Here is a 16,332-nt window from a genome sequence, read left to right on the forward strand (position 1 = left end):
TTTATTAGCTGGCTAATAGCAAGAGGCTGTGAGTGAGACCTAGTATTACAAAGTTGACCCAGCAACTTTACACCAGTGGGAGAGGCAGAGCTGCTCTTTCTTTTCAACATAACTTAAGTTACACATGGTTTCTTCCAAGTGGTTTGGCTTGTTAAACACATCTTGCATTATGATACAGGAAATTGCTGGCTTTGTGTTTACAGAAGTACCTGACTATGCCGGACTTTTGTGCAGCCTACGGATGCTCTAATCACCGCAGTCTGCAAACAATAACCCGTAGGATCACCTTTCACGTGTAAGATATGACAATATTATGACTAAAATTAGGATAATCGTTCATTACTTAGTGGATGTATTTACATTACAAGTCCTGCTACACAGGATCAGTGGGGCTATGTGAGATAATAGTATTGCAAGATTGATGTTGACCCAGCCTCTTTAGAATATGTTGCTACCATTTCTTTACACAATTATGTAATGTTTCTTTTGGACACCTTTTGTATTACTCTTAGTGTGGTTGTCTTATTCTTAAAGTGTACACACACACACACACACACACACACACACACACACACACACACACACACACACACACACACACAGACAACACACACACACACACCACACACACACACACACACACCACACACACCCAACACACACCACACACACACCATCACACACACACACACACTACACACACACACACACACACCCACACACACCACACACACCAAAAATATGAATAATTTCGGTGCTGTATTTTTGTCCTTACCCTTAATGTTAAATGGAAAAGAAGGGCGGACAATGTTGTCAATAATTTAATATATCTGGCTACCTTTCTCAATGTTTTTAAGGTTTCCAAAACCGGGAAGAGAGGAGGAGGCAGTGGGAAGTTGCCCTAAGAAGGGACGGTTTTGTTTCCTGTGACAGGACACTGCTCTGCAGTGAGTACTTCAGGAGTGAGGACTTTGACAGGACGGGGAAGACTGTCCGGCTTAAAGATGGTGTTGTGCCAACAATATTCAACTTCCCAGCTCATCTTCAAAGGGTATGTGTATCATTGACCAACAACAATTCAAGGTGTATAAGATTGATTGATAAATATGTGATTAAATGTCACACTTTAGTTTTTCTTTCTGCAAGTTTAGGAATAAATAATGTGTTGTGTATTACAGCACATTTTAAACACTCAAAATGTCTTATTGTTTATTTTAGCCGGAAGCAACAAGAAGCACAACCACTTCAAGAAGAGCGGAAGATGAACCTCAGCCTAATGTTGTGAGTATTCTGAATGTGGCCAAGACCAGAGAGATGGTCATTGATTTCAGGAGGGTGAGGACGTCTCTTCTACCCCTGTGCATTCTGGATGTGGCTGTTGTGGAGGACTACAAATACCTGGGAGTGCACTTAGACAACAGACTGAACTGAAGGATCAACACTGATGCTGTGCACAAGAAGGGGATGAGCAGACTCTATTTTCTGAGGAAGCTGAGATACTTCCACGTGTGCAGCAAGATGCTGGAGATCTTCTACCGGTCTGTTGTGGCCAGTGCACTCTTCTTTGTCTGCTGGGGGGGCAGCATCAGAGCCGGTGACACCAGCAGGATCAATAAACTCATTAGGAAAGCTGGGTCTGTCATCGGCATCAAGCTGGACCCCTTTGAAGCTGTGGTGGAGAGGAGGACACTGAACAGGCTGTTGTCCATCATGGATAACCCCACCCATCCTCTCCACCTGCAGCTGGACAGTCAACGGAGCTCCTTCTCCAACAGACTGCTGCAGCTCCGCAGTGCCATAACTCAACAAATCACCTCTGGCTGGAAGATAACTCTCTGCTCCATAGTTTCTCTTGAATATAACCACGTTGTACATTTTACACATATATAATCTATTTAATATTTAACATTAATATTCCATATGCCTTATATTTATGTATATTATATATATAATATCCTGCCAAACTCAACATGTATATTTTCCTCTTTCTTTATTTTCTTTATTTTTCTTGCTTATTTCTAATTCATTGTAAAATGCTTTGTCCCTTATGCTGCTGTAACTAAAAATGTTTTCCCAAATTGGGATCAATAAAGTACCATCTTATCTTGTTTTATTTGCATGTGGAATGTCACTAACAAATGAGAGCATCATATGGCTTGTCATATGAAATCCTTTATCTCGGTGGTACCCAGGAAGGTCTATGATGGTGTTACTAGGAGAGCCCAATATAATTTGAGGTGGTACTCTGTGTAAAAGGTTTGAGAACCACTGGCCATCTCACTTGCTCTATGTCACTCATACACTTGAATAAACATGTGCAAACATTGAAACTACACCCAGGGGTTGGCAACCTTTACAATCAAAATAGCCATTTTTGTCCAGAGCCTCAAAACATATGTTTGCCTTATAAGGGGAAAAGCCTATTAAGATCAATTTCTTAAAAGTACGCTGAGTTGTGTTTTCTGTTGGAGAATGTAAGAAAAATCAGGCTCACAGTATTGATAAGTGAACATTGAATTGTTAAAAAAGTAACTTATTCATTTCCATATTACTATTATTTATATATTCGTATAATTGTGATAAATGAGACAGAACTGGCCTGTCTGTGAGCTCATTTTATGTTGGTTTGGTTCTTCTGATAAAGGTGTGAATATCTAAATAATATACCACCATATGCTATTGTCATTAGGCATTGCTAAATTAACAACTCTTGGCTTACAGAGTGGTAACATGAGACCGATTTTTATATATAAAATATAAATATATTTTAATTTTATAATTTATTTTAAATATTAACAATATAATAAAAATAAATGGAAATATATACACCGGCAAATATTTAATATAAATACCTTGTGTGTGTGTATAGCTATTGCTTTATCTGCTTAATGTTATTTTCATAAGAAAGTCCATGACTATAAGTATACAGTATCATAACTACATCTTTGATGTTTATAAAAAACCAAACCGTTTGAAAATTGGTTGAAAATTGAGCAAGCTATGGTTATTTAAATAGTAAACCATAATGTTATGAATGAGAGCACTACCTGTAGCAAGATGGCGGCCATGTGGCAACGTCGGTCTCCATTGGCCAGCAGCGCGGGTGAGTCATCTAGTGTTTATATATATCTATGTGTGTCAGTACCAGGGATATGTTGAGAAGGGTCTAGCTGCGGCCGCGGCCAGTACACGATGGTACACGACACGCCCACCTGACACGACACTACGGTGGCTGAGAAGGGTCTAGCTGCGGCCGCGAAAAGTTGTACTTCCAAATATGGTCAGAAGAGAGCACGCCCAACACGTGAGGTTTACAGACAACAAACAACATGGCGCACCGAGTACAGGTACTTAACGTATTGTGGTTTTAGATATAATTACATACTATTTAGGTTCTCGTTTGTTTGTCGATGTGGCTGTTTAGCGCAGTGTAATTGTGTTTATTTTGCTATATATATATATATATATATATCTTAGCTTGACATGCTCGACGTTCAGTTAACTTAGCATATATGCTAACTGAACATGCATGTACTCTAATTTTTACAAGAATCTGATTTTATGTAAGTTTTAAATATTAATTGAAGGTGTCTTTCACATTTGAATGTTTTTTATTTAAAACATGTATTCGCTCCTATACTGTAGACATGTAAATATGTATAATTATTATTTTAAGTGTGGTTTAAAGTTAAATGGTAGTTATTGGGTAGAGCCAAGTAACCCAGGTGGATGCAATCAGGTAATTAGGACAGAGCCTCTGTTCTTAGATGGGGTTTATGCTGTAGGCCTGACGTTTAAACTAGCTGAAGGGCTTTCTGTTCGAACCACAGTGAAATCTAGAGGTTGTTTTGTGCATTAAAGGGTTACCTTCTGAAAGTGAGGAAGTATGACCAGCTTTGTCCCATAGGATTATACAGGCCAGTCCATTGCTGCTTGTTTAAGGAGTTAACTATTTCCAATATTAAAGTCACTTAAATTGTATTCTATTTTATTCACCTATAGACAAACAACACAACACTCCGTGATGGAGCACGCCCAGAGCTCAACAAATTGGACTCGGACACCTTCCAGTGTCCATTTTGTGAAAGGACCGGGTCACACCCAGCCGTCACGTGTACATTATGTCTTGCATGTGCTAATAACATTCTCATTACAGTATGCCTGGTATTTTGCCATGGAGGCCAGCTTTGACTTCAGCATTGTAAGTATTAAGGAAAGAAGTCACATTAAAATGCTATAACAAACTTAATGAAAATGGATGCTCTTTCTTTAGCATGACATGACTCTCCTGAGAAGGTCGTGGTGTGTTATCCTGGTGGAAAACTTTGGACTGGAAGGGTATGCTGCAGTGCTACAAAAACATTTGAATTTGTAATTGTATTATCAAGAAGATTTGGGGGTGAACACCTGGCTCTAAAATTCAACCTTCTGGTGAAGAAAATGTGTCTTAATTGCAGGTATGGAAAGAGGTTTGCTCACTATAGTGAGGAAGGCAGGGCGACCCTTAGCGACAATGTCCCACGTACATTCAGGATCAGTCGTAAAAGGACGCATGCAAGCAGCACCATGGTCAGCTCAACGTATCTATGACCCTGTGTGCCTGTTTCAGAATGGGTTACTACTCCTAAAACACATACTACATAGAACTTATGGTACATGCAACATTTGTTTTGTGTGGTACTGTGTCATTCTGAATCGAGCCTGGATCATTTTTGGAGGAGTTAAACCGTGCATGTAAAGCACTGTCAAAATAATGGTTGACTGTCTACAGATGCCCCTGGACACTGATGAGGACCACTCCTATAACAAGAGGCCTTACAGCTTCCTTCCTAAAGAGTCGGTTAGTGAATGGACACATTAAAGTGTACAACCCCTGATGCATGTGATTTTATAATATTACATATGACTTCTTTATACCATCTTGTCTTATCAGTAAGATGGAACTTTGTTCTCATGACCTCGCCAAGAACATGAGTGAGGAAGCGCACCAAAGGCTGAAGGACTTGTGAAAGATTCCGAGGAGTTTATTATTTATTCAATATTTTTTTAAGTTGACCAGCTCTGATTTTCCATTTGATGTTCTGTTCAATAAATGTTCATTGAGGAAAACGGTATCAGTGTCATATTTGATATACATCACAGTGAATGTTGAACTTGCCTGACCATATACTGCAGTTGAAAGTACACGATGAAACACTGGCTCAATCAATACAATTCCCACATGCTCTACCCCGGAACCTGCGGTCTTCAGACTCTGGCCCCCCGCACCAACCTGCGATCCTTCGGGGACAGAGCCTTCAGTATGGCAGCCCCCACTCTCTGGAACGCTCTCCCTGCGGAGATCTGCAACATCCCCACGCTTGATGCCTTCAAAAGGGCCCTCAAGTCCCATCTGTCTGCCAAGGCCTTTGGCCCCAAATCTATTTGTTGTTTTGTCTGACTGCCTTTTGTGATGTTTGTTTCTACTCCTGTTCTTCTTTTTAAAAGGGACCTTGGGTCTCATGAAAGGCGCTATATATATCCCATTATTAATACATCATTGGTAAGCATTTTTACAATATTCTGGCTTTCACTGTTCAAATGAGATGTCAACCATCAAAATGGGATAAGGGGTTCCAAGGGGTTCTCAAACGGATAGGTTATTAATTTATTTGCCTAATAGTTGCTTAAAACGGATAGGTTATTAATTTAGTTGCTTAAAACGCCTAATAGTTGCTTAAAACGGATAGGTTATTAATTTAGTTGCTTAAAACGCCTAATAGTTGCTTAAAACGGATAGGTTATTAATTTATTTGCCTAATAGTTGCTTAAAACGAATAGGTTATTAATTTAGTTGCTTAAAATGCTACAATAACATGCTATGTACGGTCTCCACCGTAGGCGGCGTAGTTGTCGTCAATTCGCTTTTCATCTGCCATGCCTCTCAGCCACCGTAGTGTCAGGTGGGCGTGTCGTGTACCATCGTGTACCGCCGTGTACTGGCCGCGGCCGCAGCTAGACCATGGCTGCTTCTCAGGTCGACTATTTTCATTTCCTCGCTCCTCGGTCCTCGGTCTCACCGGAAGTTGATTTGCCTGCGCCATCTTGAGTACCGTCCCATGGCTCTTATTTCTGCCGGAGGATCGAGGAGCGAGGAGCGATAATGGAGGAGCGATAATCGAGGAACCACCAGACCATCCTCCGATGAAATCCTCAGATACTCGCCCCGCCCCCTTACTGTGTATCGCTCACTGATTGGACGATGCAGTGCATGCACTGATCTCATGCTTCTTGACATGAGAGCCGTTTCCCAGCGGAGTGAAGAAAACACATGAACCTCACGGGAGTCACTCCTCAGTTTATACCGTGTTTTGTTTCAATTCCTGTTTCATTTAGTTACAAATATGTGATATATCTGAACAACAAAGTGGTCAAAAATCATTTTATTCATTTGTTGGAAACATTTTCATGATCGCTTTTTTCGATTTTCATTTATTGTCATTTCCATTCAGTCAGTCATTAAGTGCTATTAAAATGTTAATGTGCTACATATCCACACAAACACACAAAGTGTGCAATCCAATGAATGTTAATCTAACTGGGTTTTGATAGATAACATATCTCTTTTTCTTCTCTCAATTATTTTATTTCTTTTGTGCACTCTAATCAATATTAATCAAACTATTGTTCGTTTATACATTTTAAGAATGGCGTTTATCTTTTTTGAGAATGAGTTCTTATTTTTATTTTATTTATTGGGGTCTACAACAGATGATACAAATGTGTGTGTCAGTAAATGTGTGCTAACAGAGGCGGGGGTGTGTGTGGAAATAACGGGGACAGAGCTGCTGTCAGACGATCAGCTGTGCAGGGTCATCACAAACGGACGTCGCTTCAAGTGACGCTCCGGAGGAAAGGACGTCCCATTGCTCTTAAAACTCATTTCCCTGCTTTTCGTGGTTTCCTTGCGTCCCTCCATGCTTCCCTGGTGGGAGGGACTAAACGCAGGGAAACGACGCAAGTGAGGGAAGCAAGGATTTCATTTAATCGACCTGAGAAGCAGCCCATATTGGATATGTTCGGGCTGTCACCAGATATGTTCGGGTGTATTTCCGTCGCATCCGTCATCCGTCATATCCGTCATATACTCACCTCCCTCTGCTCCCAGCGCTCTGCTGCCACACACCGGCCGTCTGCGGAACTGCAGCCGGAGGAACTCGGGACAGCTTGTTATGTGTGGGGTGCCATGTACTTGTGCACATAAATAATGTTTCTAATTATTTACAATTAAAAAATATATATATTCTGCGTTACTTTAGCACTTTTATAAGGCCACTAGATTAGATAATTACGAAATGTGTAGATAGAATACATATATTTCAGGTTGTTATTTTGTCATGATGTTTAATGTTTTATTTACCTTTTAGTATTTTTATATAGTATCTGAACTTTGGAGAGGAGTTGGGAGACACACGACACATCAAATCACATCTACAGATCAAGGCGAAGCGAATGGATGTACTCCCATACTCCTAGCGTGAAAATGTTTGTGAAAACGTGTGCAAAGTCTCCGAAAATCCTAAAAATAAGCTCATATTTGAATTCCCCATAAAAAAACACATCATTCAGTAAAAACAAGGCCCCACTGATCATCTACTCTCTGAGACGATTCCAGGGATGTCTGGCTTGAGTTTCGGCCACCAGGGAAAGTGGACAAAAGTGCCCGAGATCAGCCTCTTAATTTACCCAGGGCCTAGTGCTTGGCTTTGGGCATGAAAATTCAGGAAACTCCCCTGAGTATTTTATTAAATATCTGAGCTTTGGAGAGGAGTTGGGGGACACACGACACATCAAATCACATCTACAGATCAAGACGAAGCTAGTGGAAGTACTCCTAGCGTGTGAAAAACGTGTGCAAAGTCTCCGAAAACGGAGCAGTGGCTGTGATGCTAGCTTTGCGGCTAGCGGTTAGTTGTTATTGTTTGAAGTTGTTGCTATGGAAACAACATGACGGAGAACAAATTAATATCTTCTACATATAATAACGGACAAAGTAAAGAATGAAGTGTAGGCTATGCCTGTTTGAAGTTGTTGCTAAGGAAACAACATGACGGAGAAAAAGTATAATCTTCTACATATAATAACGGACAAAGTAAAGAATGAAGTGTCGGCTATGTTTAAATGTTCGGAATTTGACCGTGATGGCCCTCTTGAGTTGCCGTAAAATATGACGAATATGACGGCTGCGACGGAAATACACCCGAACATATCTGGTAGCCCGAACCAGAGCCATATAATAGAAGAGTTACGACAACGGAAGTCCAAAAACGGTTATCGTCACGTGGTTCATGTAGAAGAGGATCGTTCCCCGGAAGTTCATGGCGGGCAATGTGAATGCATTGATAACAGGAGATAGAACTACGATTTTTGGTCATTATTAGTGAATAAAGGTTTTGATTTGCAAAATGTATACAACAAATCGATATGTGTATGTATTTACATCAATATGTTTTAAAAAATAAAATAGAATTTGCTAATATTAAGTGATAATATTAGGATTAGTGTGAACAACTAGTTTACATGTTAGGCTAACAGTGCCTTGGTTAAAGAGCCTGTTGCTGTTTATTTATAGCTTTGAATTCTTTAAAACCAATATTATCTTCTTAAACCTGTATGGTAGTCAGGAGCATCACTTTCTAATGTTTATTGATATATTTAGAGGGAGGGGATCTAAAGTAATGCTTTAAAATTCAGATTAGATTCATGTCTACCATTTTTTTAAATTCATGGTAGTTTCAGTAACCATGGTAATTGAGGACACAAGTTATCTAAATGACTAATGTCATCTGTATGGCTTTCAGAAAGGACAGGAGACCGACAGGTGACTATCAAAGGACTAGCAGCAGCATGATGATGATGATGTTAAATGTGTTGTTTTAGGAACATCCATTGCAAATACATGGAATTCAATAAACATTGAATAGCATATCATGCAGTTTGTCTGTGCCTTTTCCTCCGTGTTGTCCTGGTGTGCTGTGCTGACTCCTAGTCGCCACCATGGTTTGCTGTGCTGCCTGGGGATGCTCCAATCGCTCAGAGAAAGGAGTACGAATGTACAGCTTCCCCACTGACACAGAGCGGAGGAAGCAGGAGCAATTTCACGACCAACAGCAACAAAATATGTGATTTATATACAAACACTGCATTTGCACTTTTTCACAAAACGAAAACCACACCATTGGGAAAGCTTAATGTTTTGTTTAATACAAAAAACAGGGAAAGGCTTGAAAAACACAGAGTTGAGACTCAGGGTGCAGGGTGAGGGTCTCAGTGCAGGTATTCAGGCTCCATTGAATCCCCCTCTGGTTCTTGTGCTGAAAGAGGGAGTAACAGACAGGAGAACGGGTTATACACACCTATATAGCACACCTATTGGATGGGAAATTGCCTTGGGGAGATAAGGTGTGGTCTTTGTTCCCAACTGAAGTTATGGAACTTTATTATTTGTGAGTTTAACAAAGTATGACAAATGGCATCAGTAACAGATGTGATATGAATTTCTATAAAGTTGTCTCACATTCTTGGTCATATTGTATATACAGTATGTAATGAGTATAACATGTCCAGTAAGTATAAAGTGTTTCCTAATACTGTGTATTCAACCACTATGGAATATGTATGTGGGCAGACAAGATTCAGACACAGTTGTTCTGTGTGTGAAGTAACCTCAAGTCACTCCGCAGGCACATTTTGATGCAGACCAGTTTGTCAAGACAAAAAAGGGCAAGACTAGGCTGAGAGCAGAGGCTATACCCACCATCTTCGTGCATCGCCCTGTGGTCAAAAAGAGAAGGGCCCCTGCACCACGATTCACCCCGGGACCTGTATCTACAAAGCCCATAGCTCATGATCACAGCGATAGTGTGAAAGGTGACACAGGTATAATAAGTATGAACTCTTAGTAACAAAAGTAATATTTCTTATTTTTAAGTGGTATAATATTTTAAATGTTCGAACATTTACAGTGCCATGTCTTCGACTTACATTAGTCTCAAAGATTGAGGGAAGAAGGGAAGGGATCACTGCCCTCCACCTGCCAGAGGAGCGCAAACAACAAAAACAAGCAAGGTGTCCCGTCATGTACCTGGAAGTTTGGGTTGGCAAAATGGAGTAAGAGAGGGACTTGAAAAACCTTGGTGGCTCTCTACTCCTGTTGTTACAGTTGTCTTGGTTACAGCTCTCACGTGTTTTTTTGTGCCATTTCCACATCTTTAGAAAATATGAAAAAATTGAAGTGAAATCAACCTCTTCTCTGGAGAACAAACTTTGATTTCTCTGTCTTGTGAGTTTGCAGTCTTGCTCCTCCACCTGTAACATCACTGCCCCTCCACCTGCCATACAGTAGGTTACTAACAAGATTACTTATATAATACAGTGATAGAATACATGTTTAGTATGCTTACTCAGTGTGAGAAAAAGTTTTTAGAGAGTACTTGTCCATGGACAAGTGAGTTTGGCAATTTACTTGTCCGAATACATTTTTCACTTGTCCAGAATGGACAAAAATTGGGGCCACTGGAATCTTCTTCTTCGTCATCGTATTTTACATTTTCCCACGGTTTTTACGACACCGCTAACGTAAGTGAGCGGTAAGATTTTACTGCATCACACATAGGGTTGGGTACATAGACATATACGTCTATGGTTGGGTATCGTTTGGATTTTAACGATTCTGGTTCTGCTTTTCGATTCCGGTTATTTTCGGTTCTCAATTCCGGTTCTTTGAGAGGGTAAAAATAAGTCAAACTGGGAGAAATATATATTTATGAAAAGATTAAGTCAAATCTGTATTCCTATTTACAAATCACTTCATACTGTTGAATTTCTTACGGTTATTGAATACAATTATATAAAAATAATCTCTGCATTGTTTAGTTAGTTCTAAGTGGTGCAGTTTGAGAATGTACAATTGGCCCAGTCTCCTCTGATGTTACACTGCAACCTGCCTGTGAGACACAGTCCAACCACACATGTCCAACACATAGGACATAACCTAATAATAATAATAATGACACATTAGATGTATAGCTTATAGGCCTAGCGCTTTTCTACAACTCAAATACGCTTACACATGTCCTGCAATACACATGCTGCAGCTGCCCAGCTGCTCACTGTTTGTAAAAGTAAATAAATAGTATTTTCATTTCAATAATGTACTTTCTTTACCCTGCTTCATAAACAATACTGACATCCCTGTGCTCCTCTGAGTCTGGGGGTCCGGGGATGTGAGGACACAGACAGGGAGGTTGCTTTACTTCATAAAGGAAATGGTGGTCAATATTAACAACATAGGAGTTAAAACGCTTAATAACCTCCATTACGTGTTAGAGAAAGAACATAAGAAAGTTTGACAAAGATGAGGCTGTTAATCGGGCAGCGGATCCGCTGTGTGTAGAGAGAGAGAGAGAGAGAGAGACGCTGAGCTGCACCGTGCAGCGATCAGCTGATACGGAGCATAGAGAGAGCTGCAGTACGCGGGGCTCGGCCTCGCCTCCTGTCCTCACAACTCTTATTAATCCCGGTACCGGACAATTGTTATTTGTTCCTACTCGGAACCAGAGATGGGGTCGTTAATAAAAAAATGTAATATATTACATATTACTTTAAAAAAAAGTAATATATTACACTACTTCGTTACTCTCTACATAAAGTAACTCGTTACTTTACTCGTTACTTTACTCGCCGAGCACGTACGAACTGCGCATGCGTGAGTGGCAATAACTCTCCTTACCAGCAGGCGGCGGTAGTGTGTATTCGTCATTCAAAACAGGCAACAACCGGAAGACAGAGAAGAAGAACAACAAACAAACAAATAGCGTGTGCGTTAGCTTCACCTTAGCATGTGTTCTTTGCAGGTGTGTGTTGAGGTTTGACGTGGTGTTTCCAGCAGTGGATAACAGCTTCTGGCCTGGACACAGTTTGCACCTCACCGTCACATTCCTGTCTATTCTTCGGACGAACTCAAAAATAATGAGCATACCTCCACCGCTCGAGAGTTATCGCTGACTCAGCCATGTTTATGCAGCACTGCACGTGGAGATGTGGACGCGCAAGTCGCGCAGATTACGTACATATAAACCTGCGGCGGAAACCCCTCTTGTCTGTCAGTGTGATTATGACTGATTTTAGTAAGTAACGAAGTAACGCGTGTCGGGGCAATGTTAGTAACTGTAGTGTGATTACTGAATTATAAAAGTAGCGCGTTACACTACTCCGTTACCAACAAAAGTAATATTATTACAGTAACGCGTTACACCCAACTCTGCTCGGAACCGTGTTTTGCTTCCCAACCCTGCCACTGCTACACTTCCCGCCCCGTCTAACTGTACAGAAAGTGGCGAGATGCATTTCCTTAGGAATCGACAAGCAGAACCAAAACTAACACTTCTAAACGAACAATGGCGGACACGTACAATTTGCGAATGAGTTCTGCCCTTTGTAAACTGAATGTATCAATAATTTGTCAATAAATCAGGCCGAAAAACGTCACTTGTCCGCCGGACAAGTCAATTGAAAGATCTACTTGTCCGATATTGTAAATAACACGTCCCGGACGGTGGGACGTGTACTTTTTCGCACACTGTTACTTATATAAAACAGTCGTATTAAACTTACCTTGTGTTTTCACACTCACTTAAGTCCCTCTCCCTTTGCCATCAATCCAAAATCAGCTGAGCTGCAACATTATACACACAGGTAATAATCAACATAATCACAAGGACACAATATGGCTCTGCTAAAAACACTCACTCTTACACGCACCAAAGTTATATTTATCTAATATTTAACTCCCTCCACCCCCGCATACAATCCCGTTTAGAAGCCCCTCTTCTCTAATTCAACAACGTTGGACCAAATAGACATTAAGAGAACGGAATTTACAATTAAAAGGCTGTTCAACGTGTGTTGCTAACTTGCTTCGGTATCCTAGCTTGATCTCTTATCTGTAAACGTTCCCTAAATCTACTGATTTAGGGATAATCCACTGACATCCTTTAATACACATGTTCATTTGAATCAGATGTACTGATAATATCCGCAATATAAATCTTTAAACTTCTTCTTACCTTTAAAAGTCCGTCACGAACGGTCTATTATGCTGCAACTCCACAGCTCTGCTAGCCTTGGCGCTAACTTCCGGGGAACGAATGAGAGGCTCCACGATCCGCCATTGCTGTAAAAAAGTGGTCCATTGGAGTGAACGGAGATGTCATAACTCTTCTATTATACGGCTCTGGCCCGAACATATCTGGTACTGACACCGGAGCGGACCTGCGCAATAGACCTATCGCTAAGCCACGCCCCCTTTGAAAACTCGGACAAACAAAGCCGACCGTGAATGACTCTTGACAATGGCCGCGGGGGGAGTTCAAGTTAAAATAACATTAAAATAGAAGCAAGAGCTAATAAAAGCAACAGCAGATGAAAGTTAACAGTTAAAAGCAAGAGTAAAAAGGTAGCCATGTATTTCTTTATATAAAATATCTAATCTTGTTGCCTGTCGTGTGTAGTGGTGACTGTTGTGTAACCATTGAAATGATAATATGATGTTGAATGTTAGCAGTGGTGGTCACTACATTAAATCTATAACTATAACTGTCCTTGTTGGTCATCATGTTCACTGTTATGCACCTGGCTGACTGTAAAGTTACCTTTTTTTGGGCGAGGGTCTGTGTCTTTTCGGAGCAGCACACACGAGAGCCCGGATGGGATCTGATATTCCAGAGTTGGCTTCCCATCTCTGAAGTGCTTTGAGGTGAAAAGACAGTTAGCAAAAGTTAGCTAAAAACACCAGCTAACTAGCGAGGACGAAAAGTCAGACAGCAAACGTTGATGTTGATAACACTGTAGCTAGTTAGCTGGCTAACAAGTTGGCAGCTAACGTTAGCTAGCTGGGCTGGATATACGCTAGCTAGTTGGCAGTCAAAGTCAATCGTTAGCAAACTAATAGTTTGGTCTACGTTTCTAATACATACCGTCAAATATGATGTCTTTATGAATTGACCTTACCTTTGAGCAAACATAAGTGTCCTTGATAATTGTCTTCACATTCAGTTGTGTATGTGGTTGACGACACAGCATAATCCACCGCTTGCATTTGTCGAGTTTTCTTTTGGGCTTCGGAAAAGGTACGAAATATACTCCTCCATCCAGTCTTTCAGGGTACCTGGTGTCCGAAATTACAGGTACCCCACGCACAGCGTTTCACCATCAGATATTAGCTAGATAATAAACATAGAAACTGAACTCTTCACAGTGGTTTCGATCACAGACGTCTGGTTTTGGTTTGATGCGCCCCACAAACGGCTTTTCTGGTGATGTCCGAGTTTTCTGTCAGGAGGGATTTTCGCTGTGATATGATTGGACAAATTCTATTTGGGGCGTGGTTTAGCGATAGGTCTATTGGAGAAAGTTCTGACACATCCAGTCATTGATTTGTTCAATGCACTTACTCAGTGTTTGAATTGGAGCATAGTCTCCTGGTGAAATTGTTACGTAAATGTGTGTGTCATCTGCATAGCTATGGTAACTTATTTAGTTGTTCTTCATTATCTGAGCCAGTGGTAGCATGTAGATGTTAAAGAGAAGAGGCCCCAAGATGGAGCCTTGAGGAACCCCACATGTCATATTTGTCAACTCAGATGTGTATTTACCTATAGAAACAAAGTTGTTTCTGTCCTTTAAGTAGGATTCAAACCAATTCAGAACTGTTTCCGAAAGTCCCACCCAGTTCTCCAGTCGGTCTAGTAATATGCTGTGGTCAACAGTGTCAAACACAGCACTGAGATCTAATAATACTAACACTGAAGTTCTGCCACTGTCTGTGTTTAAGTGGATGTCATTAAAGACCTTTACAAGAGCAGTCTCAGTGCTGTGGTTTGGACGAAAGCCTGACTGGAACACATCCAAACAGTTATTTAAATGCAAGAAATTACTCAACTGTTGAAAAACAACTTTTTCAATGATTTTACCTAGAAATGGCAGGTTTGATATGGGCCTGTAATTGTTCATTACTGAAGCATCTAGATTATTCTTTTTTAAGAGCGGTTTAATGACTGCAGTTTTCAGGGCCTGTGGAAAAACACCTGAGTGAAGAGATGTGTTTACTATATGAAGTAGATCTGAGGCCATGCAAGGCAAAACATCTTTGAAAAATCCTGTTGGAATAATATCAAGGCAGCAGGAGGAGGATTTCAGAAGTTGAATAATGTCCTCTAGGTTTTTATCATTAATCTGATGGAACTGTGTCATGATGTCTGAATTGATGTTAAGTGGACACAGAGACAACACATTTGCTGTTCCTGATGCAGAGGCACTGACTGCTTGTCTGATGTTCTGAATGTTGTCAGTGAAGAAGGCAAAATCATTGCACGCCCTGGTGGATAGAAATTCAGAGGCTACTGACACTGGGGGGTTAGTTAGTCTGTCGACGGTAGCGAACAAGGCACGTGCGTTGTTTTTGTTTTTGGTAATGCTGTCAGAGAAGAACGATTGTCGTGCGTTTTTCAATTCCAAATGATAAAAGCCAAGTCTCTCTTTATAGATTTCAAAGTGAACCTGGAGATTTGTTTTTCGCCACCTGCGTTCAGCTTTTCGACATTCTCTTTTTTCTGCTCTCACGGTCATGGCCTTTCTCCATGGAGATATTTTCTTGCCAGACACTTCCTTTACCTTAGTTGGAGCAATGGCATCTATAACATTTTTAATTTTTGAATTAAAATGATCTACTAGCTCATTTACTGAGATGTTAGCAGGGGCAAGTGTGGAAGAAAAATTCTGAGTAAACATTTCCCTAGTGTTTTCAGTTAAATATCGCTTTGTGGTTACCTCTTTTTGAACATTTGTGTGAACAGAAATAGAGCTCTCAAAGAAAACACAGGAATGGTCAGAGAGTGCAACATCAGTCACCACAACCTTAGAGATATTCAGACCCTTTGAGATAATTAAGTCCAGAGTGTGCCCCTTATTGTGCGTGGGCTCCGTCACATGCTGAGTCAGTCCATAGCTATCAAGAACACAGAACAGTTCTTTAGCCCCTCTGTCCTGGGGGTTGTCAACATGGATGTTCAAATCACCAACAATGACTAGACGGTCAAAGTCAATACACACTATAGACAGCAGTTCAGTAAAGTCATCAAAAAAGCTTGCACAGTATTTGGGTGGTCTATAGATATTTAGGAACAGAGCTCGAGAGGAGCATTTCAGCTGACGGGCCACATATTCAAAAGAAGCAAAGTTTCCATACGATGTCTTCCTGCATTGAAGGGAATCATTGAACAGAATAGCAACTCC

At 40.7% G+C, this 16,332-nt stretch overlaps 1 protein-coding gene and 1 long non-coding RNA gene across 2 annotated transcripts; one reads left to right on the plus strand and one right to left on the minus strand.

Moving 5' to 3' along the window:
- The first annotated feature begins 350 nt into the window (after positions 1-350).
- On the plus strand, positions 351-1,643 carry LOC117535342 (THAP domain-containing protein 1-like). Its single transcript, XM_034199791.1, has 3 exons — positions 351-396; positions 858-1,051; positions 1,219-1,643. Exons 1-3 carry the CDS (start codon positions 351-353, stop codon positions 1,429-1,431), a joined length of 453 nt encoding a protein of 150 aa, XP_034055682.1. The 3' UTR covers positions 1,432-1,643.
- An 11,530-nt stretch (positions 1,644-13,173) lies between these two features.
- Positions 13,174-14,115, minus strand: LOC117535341. The gene is made up of 3 exons (XR_004567399.1): positions 14,050-14,115; positions 13,692-13,788; positions 13,174-13,213 (listed from the first exon to the last, which is right to left on the minus strand). It is a non-coding gene; the product is annotated as an uncharacterized LOC117535341 (long non-coding RNA).
- Positions 14,116-16,332: the final 2,217 nt, after the last annotated feature.

This window comes from Gymnodraco acuticeps, unplaced genomic scaffold, assembly GCF_902827175.1.
Source record: "Gymnodraco acuticeps unplaced genomic scaffold, fGymAcu1.1, whole genome shotgun sequence".
In the NCBI taxonomy this organism is placed as follows: Eukaryota; Metazoa; Chordata; class Actinopteri; order Perciformes; family Bathydraconidae; genus Gymnodraco; species Gymnodraco acuticeps.

Excerpts from the sequence above, each read along its gene's own strand:
- LOC117535342 (XM_034199791.1), top strand. The coding sequence starts at position 351 with ATGTATTTACATTACAAGTCCTGCTACACAGGATCAGTGGGGCTAT. Across the intron at positions 397-857 it reads CACAGGATCAGTGGGGCTAT|GTTTCCAAAACCGGGAAGAG; the intron begins GTGAGATAATAG and ends AATGTTTTTAAG. Across the intron at positions 1,052-1,218 it reads TCCCAGCTCATCTTCAAAGG|CCGGAAGCAACAAGAAGCAC; the intron begins GTATGTGTATCA and ends TGTTTATTTTAG.